General features: G+C 45.7%; 1 protein-coding gene across 1 annotated transcript in view; it reads right to left on the bottom strand.

The window, feature by feature from the left end:
- Window positions 1-4686: 4686 nt before the first annotated feature.
- EFCAB8 (EF-hand calcium binding domain 8) overlaps window positions 4687-19146 on the bottom strand; it is a 96961-nt gene continuing 82501 nt past the window's right edge. The window contains exons 23-26 of the mRNA XM_077949063.1: window positions 7912-8041; window positions 6489-6693; window positions 6310-6408; window positions 4687-5391 (exon numbers count right to left, since the gene is read on the bottom strand). Coding sequence (XP_077805189.1) covers window positions 4918-5391; window positions 6310-6408; window positions 6489-6693; window positions 7912-8041 — 908 coding nt within the window. The 3' untranslated portion in view covers window positions 4687-4917. The remainder of the gene's footprint in view (window positions 5392-6309; window positions 6409-6488; window positions 6694-7911; window positions 8042-19146) is intronic.

Below are 19146 nucleotides of genomic sequence, written 5' to 3'. Positions count from 1 at the left end.
CCTGGTCTCAGGCCTTTTCACCAGTTTATCCACACACCTCCCCACTTCCTGAGTTCTCCACCTGAGATGCTGTGCAGAGCACGATGTAATGGAAGGATCGAGGGCTTTAGCTCAGAAAACCCTGGGTTCGAATCCTAGCTCTACCAGTTTCTAGTTGTGAAACCTTACTGCTCGTTGAGCCTCAGTTTGCCCTGTTGTCAAATGGGGCAAACGCCTAAGAAGACTGTTGTCCAGCTCAAGTGAGCTCATGGGCAGGAGAGGGTTTTGGAAATAGAGTCTGGACTGGTGAGAAGCATCTCACTTATCCCCCTCGAGAGAGCCCACGGCCACTCCAGGCCCTGCCTGTCCTGCCTTTCCTTTCCAATCCCAGCTGCACCCCTGCCCGGGCCCACAACTCACTTTCCAAACCTGCACAGACTACACCAGGGCTCCGCGACGGAGGGGCAGGACCCTGAGGCGCTGGCAACTAGGCCTGGGCACATCAGCTGGGCACCTTGGTAAAATGAAGCTGATTTCTGGGATCAGCCAATGAGACTTTGGCAGGGACACTCCCCTCCCACCTCGAGTGGTGGCGAAGGTCACCAAGCCCTTCGCAGGCTGGGCTAAACTGGACAGACACCAGGACAGGACAGTCAGGAGGGACCAGGGGTCCTTCCTTCCCAGGGAGCAAGGCCAGAGCCTAGGACAGGCCCCAAAGCCAACTCCACTGGACATAGCTTTGTGGGGGCTGAGTTATCTGGGACAGCCCAGCAGTTACACTCAAAGCAGCTGAGCCTGGCCAGCGTTCAAACACCGATTCCCCCACTTCCTGGCGTGATCGTGGGCAAGCGACTTCACCTCTCTGAGCCTCTGTTTCTTTCTCTGCAAAATGAGGTAATATCAGCACCCACCTCATGGAATGCTATGAGGATTAAATGCACTTTTAGTATCTGATTCGGGGCCTGACACTTGGAACGTGTCTAATAAAGGTTATCTCTCACTTCCTTCAACTTTGGGAAAGAAGGAATGCTGGAAATTCCATCCTTTTGCAGAAGGGAAAAAGAGTTCAAGCCCACTCCTTCTGGGATAAGTCAACGAGGGAAATCCGGTGAGGGCGGAAGAGAGGGATCGAGCACAGCCACCCCATTCCGTGCCTGGCTCGGAAACGCCAGTCCCTGGGTCAGTGGGGAGGTGGCAGGTAACTTAGAGTTCATCATTGGTTTGCGGGACTCTAGCTGAAATTTTCTGGGAGAACAACTGGGATTTAAGAGGACAGCATCAGTTACAAAGCTGAAAGAAAGTTCTAGAAACTAGGAAAATCGTCCGGGCCTAGTGGCTCATGCCTATAATCCCAGTGCCTCCCAGTGGGAGGCCAAGGTGGGTGGGTCACCAGAGGTCAGGGGTTCAACACCAGCCTGGCCCACATGGTGAAACCCCATCTCTACTAAAAATACAAAAATTAGCCTGGCATGGTGCTGCATGCCTGTAATCCCAGTTACTTGGGAGGCTGAAGCAGGAGAATCACTTGAACATGGGAGGCGGAGGTTGCAGTGAGCCGAGATCGCACCACTGCCCTCCAGCCTGGGCAAGAGTGAGACTCTATCTCAAAAGTAAAAAAAAGAAAAAAGAAACTGGGAAAATCTTCAGTGTAGCCACACTCTCTTCCACTCCCCAACCTCGGGGGCTGTTATGGGTTGACCTATGTCCTCCAAAAAGATACGTTGAAGCCCTCAGGCCCAGTAACCCAGAATGTGGCCTGATTTGGAAATAGGGTCATTGCAGAAGTCATCAGTTAAGATGAAGTCATACTAGAGTAGGGCAGGCCCTTAATCCTATATGCCTGGTGTCCTTATGAGAAGACATTGTGGTCGGGCGCAGTGGCTCATGCCTGTAATCCCAGCACTTTGGGAGTCTGAGGCAGGAGGATCCCTTGAGCCCAGGAGTTTGAGACCAGCCGGGGCAACACAGCAAGATCTAGTATCTACAAAAATATTCATTTATTTTTTTATTTTTTTGAGACAGAGTCTTGCTCTGTTGCCCAGGCTGGAGTGCAGTGGCACAACCTAGGCTCACTGCAACCTCTGCCTCCCAGATTCAAGCAATTCTCCTGTCTCAGCCTTCCGAGTGACTGGGATTACAGGCATGCACTACCACGCCCAACTAATTATTGTATTTTTAGTAGAGACGGGGTTTCACCATGTTGGCCAGGCTGGTCTCAAACTCCTGACCTCAGGTGATCCACCCACCTCGGCCTCCCAAAGTGCTGGGATTACAGGCATGAGCCACTGTGCTCGGCCTCTACAAAAAATTCTAGAAAGTAGCCAGGCATAGTGGTGTGCACCTGTGATCTCAGCTATTTGGGAGGCTGAGGTGGAAGGATCTCTAGAGCCTGGGGGGTTGAGGCTGCAGTAAGCTATGATCATCATACCACTCTACTCCACCTTGGTGACAGAGTGAGACCCTGGCTCAAAGGAAAAAGAGAAGAAGAGGAGGGAGGAAAGAAGAAGAAGAAAGAAGAAAGAAGAAGAAAGGGGAGGAGGAGGGGAAGGGGGAGGAGGAGGAAAAGGGGGAGGAGCAGGGGAAGGGGGAGAAGGAGGGGGTAGGAGGGGGGAGAAGAAGGAGAAGAGGAAGAAGAGGAAGAAGAAGAAGAAGGAGGAGGAGAAGGGGGGGAGAAGGAAGGAAGGGAAGAAGGGAGGGAGGGAGGGTGGGAGGGAGGAAGGGAGGGAGGGCGGGAAAGAGAGAAAGAGGGAGGGAGGGATCATGGAGACCCATGACAGAGATGGCCGTGTGACAATGGAGGCAGAGTGAGGAGGGGGATGGGGAATGCATCTCTAAGCCAAGTAACACCAAGCAGGGATTACCAGCAAACACCAGAAGCTGGAAGAGGCAAGGAAGGGTCCTCCCCCACCAGGTTTAAGGTGCCCTGTTGACACCTTGATTTTGGGCTTCTGGCCTCCAGAACTGTGAAAAAATTAATGTCTGGTGCTTGAAGGCCCCTGTGTGTGGTGCTCTGTTACCAACTTCCAGGGGCATCCAGGAGCCCTAGGATGCAAAGGCAGAGGTCTAAAATGAGAAGCCCCTTCCCAGGGGAGGTGGTATGAGGGGAAGGCCACGGCAGGCACTGCGTGGGGTCTGCGTGGCCTGGGTAGGGCCCCTTAACCTGTGCTCCCAACCCGGAGTGCAAAGGTGTCTGATCCCCAGCACCTCCTCCTAGGGACACAGGCCGTGATCCTCTGTGGCCCAGACTGCAGCCTCTCCTCAGCCCTAGACAGACGCCTTTTTCAGCTCCGCCGTAAGGAAGAGTTTTCTAGATTAGAAGGCACTTAATAGGTGTCTGCTGTGAAAATGAAAATCAACAAGGGCTGCTGGGCGGGTTTACTGGGAAGCTACTGACACGTAAGCTGCAGCCTCTTCCAAGCCGGCACCTTGACCTCCAGCCTCCAGAGCTGAGACAATAAGTTTCTGTTGTTTTAAGACATCAAGTATGGTACTTTTGTTCCAGCAGCACTAGGAAACGGATAGACAGTAATTGGGATACAACCTGCAGATGGATTTTGGCCTCAAAAATGCCTGGCTCCTGGGTGCCCCTGACTCCTTAATGCAAGAAACAAGCGGGGAGGGCTCAGATCATAGTTTCTTCACACAGGAGAGGATGCAGTGATCCCAGGAAGGAGGCACAGGTGACCCAGAAACTCCCAGCAGACCGGGCGCGGTGGCTCACGCCTGTAATTCCAGCACTTTGGGAGGCCAAAGTGGGCGGATCATTTGGGATCAGGAGTTCAAGACCAGCCTGGCCAACATGGCCAAACCCTGTCTCTACTGAAAATACAAAAATCAGCTGGGTGTGGTGGCGCATGCCTGTAATCCCAGCTACTCGAGAGGCTGAGACAGGAGAATCACTCGAACCTGGGAGGCAGAGGTTGCAGTGAGCCGAGATCGCGCCACTGCACTCCAGCCTGGGTGACAGAGTGAGACTCCTTCTCAGAAACAACGAAAAGAACCAAAACACCTCCCAGCAGAGTGGCGGCGGGCAGCCCGTGTTTCCACCGCTGTGAAGTGTAAAGGGAGATGGAAGGAGAAAGAGACAGATGAGAAAGGACACAGGTGCCCCTCAGGGCTGAGCCTCGGACTGGGCAGGAGGGTCTGTGGGGACACTGGGACAGACAGATCCCCCAAGAACCCCAAGCCTATAGCCCACCTCCTCCTTGCTCAGCAGCAGCGGGCAGCCCCGGCTCCCTTCAGGCCGCAGGTGACGTGTCCAGAAGACCCCACATGCCCCAGAATGGGGTCTCCAGCTGCCGAGAGGGCTGACGGCCCAGCAGAGGTCTGGACAGGTGACTCTGGGCCAGAGGGGAAGGACATATGGGACTCCACAGCCAGACAGCGGCAGAGCCACGAGGGGTGCTGCCCACCGTGCTTCCAGCCCTCTCTGCACACAGGACAGAAAAGGGTGCTTGGGATGGAGTGTTTGATGATGAGGGAAGACTGACAGACAGCAGGGGCAGAAGACAAACAGCCATGACCCTCACCAGATGGCTGCCAGGCCTCACTCTTGCAATGAGGCTGAACCAAGTTTCCAAGGCAACCAGCCACGCCCAGGTGTCCTTGGAGAGGGACTCTCCTCTCTGCCTCTGCCAGGGCCAGGGGATGTGAACGGTCTCAGATAAGGAGGGACCTAAGGGGGTAAGGAACACACAGCCCGACCTCATCGCCTGTGGACGCCCACAGCTGAGAACATTTATTTTCTGCCCCAGGGCTCTGTGCGGGGCCAGAGAGAAGATAAGATTAGGAGACAGGTGGACTTCCCCAGAGAGGCAAGTGGGGCGGCCGGGGGAAGGGCCACATCCTCTGGGTCTGGTAGGGAATAAGCCAGGGACATGCAGGCCCGCCATGGGCCTGGTGGCCCTGCTGCTGGACTAGAGAAGATGGCAGAGCACCTCAGAACCTGACGTGGGAGCCCTCCTTCACAGAGGACATGAAGGTGGCCTTCAGAGGCCTTGGGGGCCGCTCGAGGGAGGAGACAATGTGCTTGGGGGTTGCTGACCTCTGCAGGGTGGACTTGGACACCGGGGATGGGACTGAGGGGGTGGAATGGGCTGTGGAGGCCGACTGGGGCCGCAGCAAGAAAGAGAACTGGGGCCTCAGGAAGGCAGGCAAGCTGGAGTCCAGCAGCCTGGAGGCTGAGGCGGTGACAGATAACAAGGAAGACGGGGAGGAGGTGGCTGCAGGCGTGCTGTCCATGGTATCCAGCACAGCCTGCTCCCTGCTGGGCACCAGGTCCTTCTGGACATCGTGGGCTACCAGGCGGATGTGCTGGTCCTGCTGGTCTGGGCCCCTGCTGGTCAGGAAGTCGGGCTGCTGGGTGGGCATCAGATCATTGAAGTGCAGGCTTTGGTAGACCTGAGGCGAGATCTGCAGGGAACAGAGTGGGGAGCGGGAACGGGGCACCAGGTGGAGCCAGGGACACCCAGGATCAGGTGCCCTGAGGTCTTCCCATGCCAAGAAGGCATGTCCAGAGGACCGTGGTTGCCACTAACCACCATTGTCTGCAGACCTATGCATCCACCCTGCACCAGGCCAGGCACCCAGCCCTGCTCTCCACCCAATTATGGTGCTTCTGACGACCCTGTGAGCTGGCGAGGAGACTGTCCGCTTCTGCGAATGAGGCCTCGAGCTGGACGCTGGGTGAGGCCCAGGTGCAAAGAGCTCCTTGGAACAATCCATCTCACACCAGCCTCTCCCCAGCCCGGGACAGGGGGGCCCTGCAGAGACATGGCCTTCAGTGTTATCTCCCATGGCAGATAAGGACAGGGAGGCTGGGAGAGGCTGGGATCTCAAATCTGGAGCTCTAATCTGCTCTTTCGAACATCCCCTGCTCCTTTCTGTCCCCAATGGAGAGCCACTCCTTCCATTTACCCTGTCTCTTACTACGGGCCTGGCACGACACCCTGGTCTGCTGTTTGAGCACCACAGTAGTGGGGACACAGGTGGGAAATATGCTAACCAGCAAATGGACAGCCACAGACCATAGGAAATGCTTGGAGGCTATAGACAGGGGCCCTGCCCAAGGGGGACCTTGTCCCACAGGCCCTTGAGGCTTGTTCTCAAGGACAAAAGCTGCGCCAGTGACCTCAGCCAGGGCATTGGCAAACAAACCAGACACATCAGTCTCATCCCAGAACTGTCTATGGCCCAGAATCCTGTTAAAGGACAAATGCTCCCGTCTACCCCCACTGAAGGGCTGTGTGGGCACAAGGGTGGCTGCCGGTGGACATGGGATTCCCTGGCCCCTGACCCAGCCTCCTGGGGAGCCGCCCCATCCCGCCTCACCTGCTGCTTCATCCAGCCGTACGGCACCCTCATGGACAGGAACCTGGTATTCCGCAAGCGTTCCTTGGGCTTATACGCCGCTCCCAAGACTTTGCTCACCTGCAGGAGCCACGCCCAAGAGTGAAGCCTGCGAGTTGGGGGTCCCCGCACCCCTCCCTGTGCTCCCCTCCCAGCCTTACCTGCTTGTCCCTGGACTCCCACTTGCTCCAGCTGTCCTCAATGTCTTCCAGGGGGCGCTCTCCGGCCCATGGGGACATCAGGGCCATCTTCTGCAGCCTGGCCCAAGCTTCTGTCTCCTTATCTGCCTTCCCATGCAGGAGGGCCATCAGCGCCGCCTGCTCTCGCCGCTGGTATATCAGGGCCTCAGCCAGATCCCGCTGCTCCCTAGTGTGGGAGGCTTTTCTTCACAAGATGTCCCCCCACCACAAGGCAGGGTGACCCTCCCAGAAACCCTGAAAGGCTCTCCCTTCCTGGGCCTGATCCTTTCCAAACTTCCATCCCTCCCCCAGGGCAAATTCCCAGAGCCCACCACTGAGCAAGTATGGAATTTGCAAATCCTGGATCGATGCAGCTGGCCCAGCAAGTCCTGCCACTCTCCCACCACTCTGTCCTCTCCACCATGCAGACCTGACACCCCGTCTGGCTTTATCTGGATCTCCCCTTGTGGACTATTCAAACATGTCTGCCCCCTGCCCCAGGGAAACCCTGCCTTTGCCTTGTTTGATGTCCCTCCACAGCATGTGAAGATGTATGCCTTGATGGCAGCACTGGAGCCACAAAGATTCTGTGGGTACCTGACAGACTCCTGCTTAAATGTCAAAACCCAACTCCAAAATCACCTCTCCTATGCAGCCTTCCTTACTTGATCCACTCAATCACGTAGATTGTCCTCCGAGCCATCCCTGTTCCTAATACTCTCATTACTTATCACATAAAACTGCAGCCATGAGTCTGCATGTCCACCTCCCCGAGTAAACTGTGAGTTCTCTGAAGCAGGACTGTGTCTGGTGTCTTGTATCTCTAGAACCTAGCACAAGGTCTGGCAGTCAGTAGGATCTCAATACACATTTTCTTGAATGAACCAGAATTACTGAAGACTTGGTCAGGAATAAGGATGGAGTGGATGGAGTGGGTTGGAGATGAAACTGCAGGGGGAGGAACAAGTAGCCAGCAGCCTGATGTTCCCTGCAAATCAGGGAAATAACACAAATGTCCACTCAGGATCAGGGCCTTGGGCCTGAGCACTCCTCTGCCAGGGACCTCTGGCCATGCAGCAATGACCTCTGCAGGGAAGTCAGCTCTAGCAAATCTGGGCCTGGCTGGGGGACAGGGCCCCATCCAAGCACTTGGGTTTTTGTATTTTCCCCTTTCACCGCTCAACCTTTCAGCTGAGCTGGGCTAAAACAGGGCCTGGGCTCTCCAGCCATAGCTGCCACTGTGGACTAGAGTTGCCTGCAACTCTCAAACCTCTGGCCTTCTGAGGGTCCTCCTCACCCATGTCTAGCTCTACCCAACCCAGGCAGAGGCTTCCTGGGACCTGGGAAGACTCACAGCCTCTCCCTCCTCAGGCCAGAGAAGATCAAGCAGGCTGTGCTCACTCACTGCAGTTCCAGATGGAAGGCCTTCTGGGTGGTGCCAGTGGAGCTGCCCTCTTCCTCTAAGCTTGCTCTGTTTTCATGAGGACCATCACGGGCATCCTGTAGTCTTTTCCACACACTCAGGCCAAATGTTCCTGTGATTTGATCAGACACTGCTCAGAACCACAACTGGCATACTCCCCTCCTCCAAGCCCTCTGCCCCTTATCCTCTACCTTCAGGGGTCAGCTAGTAACCCCTACCCTCAGCCCCCACACCCACTCAAATGTTGAGTGCCCACCATATGCCAAGCATATGTACTCCACAAATATGTGGATGAGCCAGACAGAAGCCCTAGGACACACTCGGAGCTCAGGCCTAAAGCATCCTGCCCCACATGTGAACTGAGATGGGGAGAGTACTATGGCAGTGACTGAATGATCCTCAGTTGGGCTTCAGGTAGCTTGTGTGTAAAATGGCAATGGCATAAAACGGTCAGACACCCATCAGATATGAGATTGGGGATGGTGGGGGAAGGAATGGGGCTGGAGTAAAAAGTAGATAGTGAAAACAGAATTAAGTCCTGCTCCTGGGCAGAGAATAGTGAGTAGCAGGCCATTCTCCTGCTGCAGGATTTTTAAAGTTAAGAAAAATAAAACAGATAGGTACAAAATCACTAAAAACAAAAAAAAATCACTGGAGAGCAATAGAAGCAGAGGGCCAGGTGAACTAAAATGACAGAAAGGGACAAGTTTTTCCAAGAAAAGCTCGGAGTGGGAGCTGCTTTCTTGTCTCGGGGGCGCTCCTGAGTCTACACACAGGCTTAATGAGAATCAGACTTGGCTTAGAGAGACAGAGACCAGCAGAGCTTCTGACATCCACTGTGGCTGGCATGATTAATAAATCTCGCCTGAATGCACAGCTGTTTTTCTTGTTAGGACATTTGCCGAGCACCAGGGAGGCTGGGGTTGTAGGTGCTGGTATAGAAAAGCAGAATGAGATCATTGGGAAACAGAGTCCCACTGAAGGAGGAGCCTGAAACAGACACAGATTTCATCCTTGAGACAACTGAACACAGAGGCAAACTGAGTCCTCCTAAAGCTGCTACTCAGCCCCAACCCAGTTCAATCCCCAACTTGATGGAGATGCTCAGCCCTATACAGAGGAAAGAGCAAATGCTCTGGGGGAAATAATATCAACTAAAGTCTTTACAGTCCATTTATACAAGCCCAGAAAAGTTTTGGATTTTTATTTTATTTTATTTTATTTTGTATATATGACATTTGAAAAGGGAAATAAAACCAATAATCAAGAGAAGAAATAGACATTAGAAGTGGACCCTCCAGAAGATTCAGACATTGGAGTTAGCAGATTAAAACTTTAAATAACTGTTACAAATAATGTTAAATAAAATTAAAGAAAATTGAATAAAATGGTGGAAAAGAAGAATTGCAATCTATAGAAAAGAATCAAATGGACATTCTAAAACTAAAAAAAAAATCTAGCCAGGCGCGGTGGCTCAAGCCTGTAATCCTAGCACTTTGGGAGGCCGAGATGGGCGGATCACGAGGTCAGGAGATTGAGACCATCCTGGCTAACACAGTGAAACCCCGTCTCTACTAAAAAATACAAAAAACTAGCCAGGCGAGGTGGCGGGCGCCTGTAGTCCCAGCTACTCGGGAGGCTGAGGCAGGAGAATGGCGTAAACCTGGGAGGCGGAGCTTGCAGTGAGCTGAGATCCAGCCACTGCACTCCAGCCTCGGCGACAGAGCGAGACTCTGTCTCAAAAAACAAAACAAAACAAAACCAAAAAAATCTAAAATTAAGAACTAATTCAATAGATTTAATAGCAAGCTGCATACAGAAGAGGATAGGGTTCGTGAACTGGAAGGCAGGTCAGCAAAAAAACAGTGTGGAATTCAGAGCTTGAAAAAAAAATGAAAAAAAAAAAAAAAAAGGCATGAGAGACCTATGAGACAAAGTCAAATAGTCTAGCACACATATAGTTAGTACCCCCACAATGAGAGGAGAGAGAATAATGCAGAAGTAATAGTGAAGAGATAATATCTGAATGCTTTTCAAAACTGATGAAAGACATCAACCTCTAGATTTAAAAGATCAGTGAACTCCAAGCAGAATAAATACAAACACTACCACACTTAGGCATATCATAGTCAAACTGCTGAAAACCAAAAGCAGCCAGAGGAAAAAAAGACAAATTACCTTCAAAGAAGCAACTTGCAACTGACTTTTCAACAGAAAATATGAACACCAGAAGACCATTGAATCCGTATGTTAAATGCTGAAAGAAAAGAAACTGCCAGCTGAGAATTCTATACCCAGTAAAATAGTCTTAAATTTTATGGCAAAATAAAGATATTTTCATTGATTGGAAAATTTGATCTGAAAATTATCAATCTGAGAATTTATTAGTGGCAGATAACACTATAAGAAATAGGAAGTTCTTCAGACTAAAGGAAAACAATTGCAGACAGAATCCTAGAATTTCAAGATTGAAGAGCACCAGAAATGGTAAATATGTCAGTAACCATAAAAGGAAATTGACTGCTGAAAGAAATAATAATAACAATGTCTTATAGGAAGACACAACATATGTAGAAATAAAATATATAATAATAACATAAACATGGGGGGGATGTAAGATTCTTGCACAGGGAGTAGCACTAGGTCAAGAATACATATAATGTCTAAGGTAATCACTAAAAGAACAGTACAAAAGATACCATTTAAAGAGCAAACAGAGCACACAAAACAACAATTTTTAAAATATTTGATTAACCCAAAAGAAATAAGAAAAGGAAGAAAAAAGAAACCAAGGATAGGATAAACAGAAAAAGTAAATAGCAAGATGATACACTTCAAACCAACTATGTAAGTAATTGCTGATATTTAAATGAACTAAATATTCAATTAAAAGGTAAAGATTTTCAGGATGAAAAAAATAAGACTCAATTATACACTGTTTAAAAGAGGCACACAAATATAAGAACAGAGATGGGCTGAAAGGGTTCTTTTTAACGAAAAACAGAGAAACAGCATTTTCTCTCCCTTACATGGGCAGGCAGCATTTGCACATGTGAGGCAGGGCCTTTATTCCAGTTGGGTTGGAGGCCACCTATACCTTCGCTCAGGACATGGAACAGAAGATATATGCTTGCTGTTTGGAGGTGGGGAAGGCTCCCAGCCCCCTTCTCAAGCCCTTCTTGGGGTTTCCTCAAGAATAGAACATTTGCTAATCCAAACAGGATGGACTCTCGAATACTGAGAGAGCATGTTTTTTACATCATTTGTTTTATTTTTTTTTTTTTATTTTTATTTTTTGAGACAGGGTCTTGTTCTATTCCCCAGGCTGGAGTACACCAGCACAGTCATAACTCACTGCAGCCTCGAACTCCTGGGCTCTGGCGATCCTCCTGCCTCAGCCTCCTGAGTCACCGGGACTACAGGTGCGCACTTCCATGCCCAGCTAAGTTTTAAATTTTTTGTAGAGACAGGGTCTCACGTTGTTGCCCATGCTGGTCTCAAACTCCTGTGCTTATGTGATCTTCCCACCTTGGTCTCCCAGAGTACTGGGATTACAGGTGTGAGCCACTGAGCCCAGCAGGGATCACTTGTTATAAATGCACTTGGAGGAGCCATTCTGTTTTTCACTTGTGTTCTTGTCTCTAATGGCCCGCTAGGGTAAGATCCGAGTTTGGCTTTAGGGAAAGGGAGGGGCCTGCCTTAGGCAAAATCATATGGCTCTATCTCCACTTACCAGAAAAATGCTGCATTTTTGAGGCAAAACCAAGAAAACCAAAGTAAAATGGTATTTTGAATTCCCATTGGCCACTCTACTCATGGGAGGATAGATGTCCAGGACCAAGAAAGTTTTAGGCACTCAAGGGTTCCTGGCCATAACACAATAAAGTTCCATTAAGGAGTAAAATAGAATTCAACAATATATTAAAAGAATAATACATCTTGACTAAGTGGGGTTTACTCCAGGAATGCAGGTTTGAATTCAAAATTCAAAAAATGTAATTTACCACATCAACAGGATAAAGGACAAAAGCTATATGATTATCACAGTAGAAGCAGAAAAAGCATTTGACAGAATTCAACACCTATTTATGATTTTTTTTTAACTCTCTTGGCTAACTGGAAATAGACAAAACATCCTCTCTATACAACAATCAATTGAAGATAGATCATAGACCTAAATTAAAAGCCAAAATCTCTAGTTTCTAGAGGGAAATCTAAGAGAATATCTTTGTAATTTTAATGTAAGCAAAAATTTCTTAGAGAACAAAAACATCTACTTTCTGATTTTAAAATATATTACAAAGCTACAGTAATCAAGACAGTGTGGTACCGGCATAAAAACAGACATATAAACCAATGGAATAGAATACAAAGCCTCGGCCGGGCGCAGTGGCTCAAGCCTCTAATCCCAGCACTTTGGGAGGCCAAGGCAGGCAGATCATGAGGTCAGGAGATCGAGACCATCCTGGCTAACACGGTGAAACCTTGTCTCTACTAAAAATAAAAATAAAAAAAATAGCCAGGTGTGGTGGCAGGCACCTGTAGTCCCAGCTACTCGGGAGGCTGAGGCAGGAGAATGGTGTGAACCTGTGAGACGGAGCTTGCAGTGAACCAAGATCGCCACTGCACTCTAGCCTGGACGACAGAGCAAGACTCTGTCTCAAAAAAAATAAAATTAAATTAAAAAATAAAGCCTCACATATGTAGCCAAATGATATTCAACAAAAGTGCCAAGACCACTCAATTGGGAAAGACAGTCTCTACAACAAATGGTGCTGGGAAAACCAAATTGCCACATGCAAAAGAGTAAAACTGGACCCTTTTTACACCATATACAAAAATGAACTCAAAATGAATTAAATACCTAAACATAATACCCAAAATTGTAAAAACTCCTAGAAAAAAATATGGAAGGAAAGCTTCATAACATTGGATTAGGCCAATGATATGACACTAAAAAACAGGCAATGAAAGCAAAAATAGACATTAAACGTGAAAACTTCTGTGTTTCAAAAAACATAATCAGGCTGGGTGTGGTGGCTCACACCTATAATCCCAGCACTTTGAAAGGTCAAGGCAGGTCGATCACCTAAGGTCAGCAGTTCAAGACCAGCCTGGACAAAATGATGAAACCCCGTCTCTACTAAACATATAAAATTAGATGGGTGTGGTGGTGGGTGCCTGTAATCCCAGCTACTCGGGAGGCTGAGGCAGGAGAATTGCTTGAACCAGGGAGGTGAAGGTTGCAGTGAGCTGAGATCGCACCATTGCACTCCAGCCTGGGTAACAACAGCGAACCTCCATTTCAAAACAAACAAACAAACAAACAAATAAAAACCACAATCAACAACGAACCCAATGAAAAAGAAGCTTACAGGATGGGAGAAAGTATTTGAAAATCATATCCCTGATAAGAGGTTAATATCCATAATATATAAATAACTCCTACAACTTAAAAACAACACCCAATTTTAAAATGGGCAAAAACTTTAATAAGTGCAAGAAAATATTTCAACATCATTAGTCACTAGAGGAATGCAAATTAAAATCATTAATAAGATACCACTATAAACCTAGTAGGATGACTATTTTTAACAGTTTCATTGAAGTATAACTGACATGCAATAACCGGTTTCTATTTAATATGTACATATCCATCACCTGCAAAAGTTTCTTCCTGCTTCTTTGAGCTCTCACCCTTCCAACCCTCATCAGCCCCTAATCCCCAAACAACCAGTTATCTGCTGTCACACTATAAATTTGTTTGCATTTCCTAAAATTTTATATAAATAGATGCAGATGTAAATGGTTGGGAAAAAATAAATCATACAATATGTACAGGTTTTTGTTTGGCTTCTCTCACTAAGCATAATTATTTTGAAATCCAACCACATTATATAATGAATCAATTCTTCATTCTGTTTTATTGCTGAGTGATATTCCATAAACCATAGTTTATAACTCAACTATTGATGGACATTTGAATTGTTTCTAGTTTGGGGCTGTTACAAAAAAATACCGCTGGCCGGGCGCGGTGGCTCACACCTGTAATCCCAGCACTGTGGGAGGCCGAGACGGGCAGATCATCAGGTCAGGAGATCGAGACCATCCTGGCTAACACAGTGAAACCCCGTCTCTACTAAAAAATACAAAAAACTAGCCGGGCGAGGTGGCGGGCGCCTGTAGCCCAGCTACTTGGGAGGCTGAGGCAGGAGAATGGTGTAAACTCAGGAGGCGGAGCTTGCAGTGAGCTGAGATCCGGCCACTGTACTCCAGCCTGGGCGACAGAGCGAGACTCCGTCTCAAAAATAAATAAATAAATAAATAAATAAAATAAAAAATACTGCTGTGAACATTTATGTATGTAGTCTTTACCCGGGCATATGCTTTCATAGAAGTGGAACAGCTGACTCATATCATAGGGGCACATTTAACTTTATTAAGAAACTGCCAAAACGCTTTCCAAAGCAGTTGTACCATTATACGTTCCCATTAGCCATGCAGGAGAGTTTCAGCTCCTTCATATACCATCTTAGTATGATCAATATTGTTTAATTTCAGCCATTCTAATAAGATAAATGGTATCTTTAGCGGTTTTAATTAGTATGTCTCTTCTAATGAATAAATATTGAGCATTGCTTTCCATGCTTCTATATATTTTCTTTGGTGAATGACAGAGCAGGAGCACCGTCATCGCGGACAAACACCACCACTTTAAGTTCCAGCTCCCTTTCTAGCCTCATGCATTTCAAGGAAATCACTTCTAACTACAAGCAGACAGAAAGAGCAGACAGTAAAACACTGATAAGACAGCTCCGGCACAGAGAGAGGTCAGGGGAAAGTCTCTTGGGTAACTGCTAAACTTCACCCTCATACAATGGGCCCCAGTAAAACAGTAGGCCTTAATAAGCACATTCCTTTCCCTTCAGGTGCACTAAGATAGGGAAGCTAAAAGCAGAGGGGATATGCCTGCAGCTGCAGAAAGATGTATGGGAACAGACACACAACTCTCCCTCCCAGATAAGCACAACAAAAAGACACAGAAGCAGTCCAAGCCTCTGATAAACTCTCCCACCCTGAATCCTTAAAAACTCTTAGTCTGTAAGAGAGTGTGGCTCTAACCTAACTCAGCCAGCTGCCCCTCTCAGGTTTATTTAAAATAAACCTGTCCCTGCTGACTGTCGAGCTGTCCTTCGTGTTTCCTCTTTAATTATTACAGTGAAGTTTCTTCAAATTTGTGGTCTATCCAAACCTTTTTCTAATGTTTTTATTGTATTATTTGTTTCCTTATTGAGTTCTGAAAGTTCATATATTCTAAATAGGAGCTTTATCAGATATAGGATTTGCAAATATCTTCTCCCAGTCTGTGGTTTATCTTTCTGTTCTCTTAACAATGTCTTTTGAAGAGCAGAAGTTTTTAAGTTTGATAAACTGTTACTAACTTGATATTTTATTAATTGTGCTCTACTGGTGTTGCATCCAAACAATCTCTGCCTAAACCAAGGTCACAAAGGTTTTCTCCCATGATTTCTTCTAGAAGTTTTAGTTTTAACTTTTGCCTTTAGTTCTATGATCCATTTTGAATTGTTTTTGTTTGTTTTGTTTTTTTGAGATAGAGTCTTGCTTTGTCGCCCAGGCTGTAGTGCAGTGGTGTGATCTTGGCTCACTGCAGCCTCCACCTCCCAGGTTCAAGCAATTCTCATGCTTCAGCCTCCTGGGTAGCTGGGACTGCAGGCCGGCACCACCATGCCTGGCTAATTTTTTGTATGTTTAGCAGATGGGGTCTTCTCATGTTGGTCAGGCTGGTCTCGAACTCCTGGCCTCAAGTGATCTTCCCACCTCAGCCTCCCAAAGTGCTTGGATTACAGGCATGAACCACCATGCACAGCCCATTTTGAGCTGCTTTTTGTATGTGGTGTGAAGTGTGGATCCAAGTTCGTTGCTTTAAGTCTGTCTTTTCTCCACTGAATTGCCTTTGCACCTTTGTCGGAAACAGATGTCCGTATATGTATGGGTGTATCTCTGGACTTTCTGTGCCATTCCATTGATCTATTTGTCTGTCTCTATGCCATTACCACACTGTCTTGATTACCATGGCTTCACAATAAGTCTTGAAATCAGGCAATGTTAGCACTTCATCTTAGTTTCCTTTGCCAAAGCTATTTTGACTGGTTTATATAAATTTTAGAATCACTGTGTCAATTTCTACAAAAATTCTTCTGGGGTATTGATTGGTATTTCAGTTAACCTACAAATTAATTTGGAGATAATTTTATTCTTAATCAGAGAGTCTTCTACCCATTAACAGTAAATCTTCTACACTTTGTCTCAGCAATATTTTGTAGTACTTTTCTGTGTACTTACATATCTTGGTATTTCATGTTTTATGTTATCGTAAATGTATCTTTTACTTCCATTTCTGACTGTTCCTTGCTAGTATATAGAAATACAATTGATTTTTTATACTGATTTTGTATCCTGCAACCTTGTTAAACTCCTTACTAACTCTTTTTAGTAAAATCCACTGGATTTTCTACATAGACAATTAGTCAACTACAAATAAAAAGTTTTATTTCTTCCTTTCCAATCTGAATGCCTTTTTTTTCCTTCTCTAACTGCCCTCTACACTTCTAGTCTAACTTTGAATCGAAGTGGCATGTCTTATTCCTGGTCAGGGCAAAGTACTCAGCCTTTCACCATTAGGTGTGAAGTTAGTTTTAGGTTTTTTCACAGATGCACTTCCTCAGGTTGAGGAAGTTTTTTTCTATTTTGCTAAATGTTTTTATCAGAAATGGATGTTGAATTTTGTCAAATGACTTTATTATAACAAGATAATCACATAGTTTTTCACTTTAAGTTTATTAATATAATAAATTATATTGATTTTCAAATATTAAACCAACCTTGTATATCTGGGGTAAACCCTATTTGATTATGATATATTACCCTTCTTATATATTGCTGGATTTTATCTGCAAAAGTTTTGTTAAGATATTTTGCATTTATGCTTATGAGGGATATTAATCAATTGTTTCTTTCTTTCTTTCTTTCCTTTTCTTTTTCACTTTCTTCTTATAATGTCTTAGTCAGGTTTTGGTACCAAGTTGCCTCATGAGTTGGGAAGTATTGTATCCTTTTCAACTTTCTGGAACAGTTTCTGTAGAACTTATATTATTTCTCCTTCAAATATTTGGTAAAATTCACCAGGGAAGCCATTTAGGCCTGGAGATATCTTTGTGAAGAGCGTTTTAAACTACAAATTTAATTTCTTTGATATAAGGATATTTGGGTTATCTGCTTCTTCTTGTGTAAGCTTTAGTAGTTTGTGTCTTTCAAGGAGTTTATTTCATGTAAGTTGCCAAATTTATTGTATAAAGTTGTTTATAGTATTTCATTGTTATCCTTTTAACATCTGTAGAATCAGCAGTGATGTCATCCCACTTATTCCTGATATTGGTAATTTGTGTCTTCTGTCTCTTTTTCCTGCCCAGTCTAGCTGGAGGTTTATCAATTTAATTGATCTTTTCAAAGAACCAGCTTCTGGCTTCATTGATTTTCCCTATTATTTTTTACTTTTCTGTTTCATCGATTTCCATTCTAATCTTTATTATTTCCTTTCTTCTATTTACTTTGGGTTCAACTTGCTCTTTCTTTCTTTCCTTCTTCTTTCCTTCTTTCTTTCTTTCTTTTCTTTCTTTCATTGAGATGGGGTCTCGTTATGTTGCCCAGGCTGGTCTTGAACTCCTGGGTTCAAATGATCCCCCCACCTGCCTCCCAAAGTCGTGAGCCACTGCACCAGGCCTCTTTCTAGTTTCTTAATGTGGAAGTTGAGGCTAGTGATTTGAACTTTTTTCCTTCTAGTATAGGAATTTAGTGTTATAAATTTCCCCCTTACTACTGTTTTTTGTGGCATCTCATAAATTTTGAAATGTTATATTTTCATTTTCATTCAGTTCAAAATGTTTTCTAATTTCCCTCTGGATTTCTTTTTTGGCCCATGGGTTATTTAGAAGTGTGTCATTTATCTTCCAAATATTTAGGGATATTTCAAAGATATTTCTGTTTTTGATTTATAATTCAGTTTCATTGGGATCAGAGAACATACTCTGTATGGCATAAATCCTTTTGAAATTATTGAGATTTGTTTTGTGGCCCAGAATATGGTCTGTTTGAATTAATGTTCTGTGTGCACTTAAAAATAATGTTGGCCAGGCGCGGTGGCTCACGCCTGTAATCCCAGCACTTTGGGAGGCCGAGGCGGGCGGATCATGAGGTCGAGAGATCGAGACCATTCTGGCCAACATGGTGAAATCCTATCTCTACTAAAATTCCAAAAAAATAATTTATCTGGGTGTGGTGGCGCTCACCTGTAGTCCTAGCAACTCAGGCGGCTGAGGCAAGAGAATGGCGTGAACCTGGGAGGCGGAGGTTGCAGTGAGCTGAGATTGCGCCACTGCACTCCAGCCTGGCGACAGAGCGAGACTCCGTCTCAAAATAATAATAATAATAATAATAATAATGTTTGTTTATGAATGGAGTGATCTATAAATGTCAATTAAGTAAAATTGTTTGATAGTGTTATTCAAGTATTCTATATCATTAATGATTTTCTGTAGAGTTGTCTTATAAATTATTGAGAGAAGAGTATTGAAATATCATGCTATAATTATAGATTATTAAAATTTAAAATAATAACAGATCAAACACCAAATATTGATGAAGACGCAGAGGTAGAAATGCAAAACAGTTTGGTCGTTTCTCATAAAGTTTCAATACACTTAACCATACAACCCAGTCGTTCTGCTTCTAAATACTTACCCAACAGAAATGAAAACAATGTTTAAAACAGCTTCATTCATAATCACCCAAAACTGACAATGACCCAAATGTCCTATAACTGGTGAATGGGTTAACAAACTATGACAGAGCCATACAGTGGAATAATACTCAGCAATAAAAAGAACAAACTACTGAAACATTCAACGACACAGATGAATCTAAAATTGATTATGCTAAGTGAAAGTTAGAATTTCACTCAGCTACATGTGTATGTTTCCATTTATGATAATCTGGAAAAGGCAAAACTATAGAGACAAAACAGATCAATGGCTGCCAGGGGTTAGGAGAAGGAAATAGAGTTTATTATGAGGAGACATGAGGTCGCTTTTTGGGGTAATGTCTATATCTTGATTGTGATACTAATTACACAATTCTATG

The sequence above is a fragment of the Macaca mulatta genome, chromosome 10 (genome assembly GCF_049350105.2).
Source record: "Macaca mulatta isolate MMU2019108-1 chromosome 10, T2T-MMU8v2.0, whole genome shotgun sequence".
Classification (NCBI taxonomy): domain Eukaryota; kingdom Metazoa; phylum Chordata; class Mammalia; order Primates; family Cercopithecidae; genus Macaca; species Macaca mulatta.
Note: the sequence above shows the minus strand (reverse complement) of the source record. Positions and strands in the feature narration are given on the sequence as shown.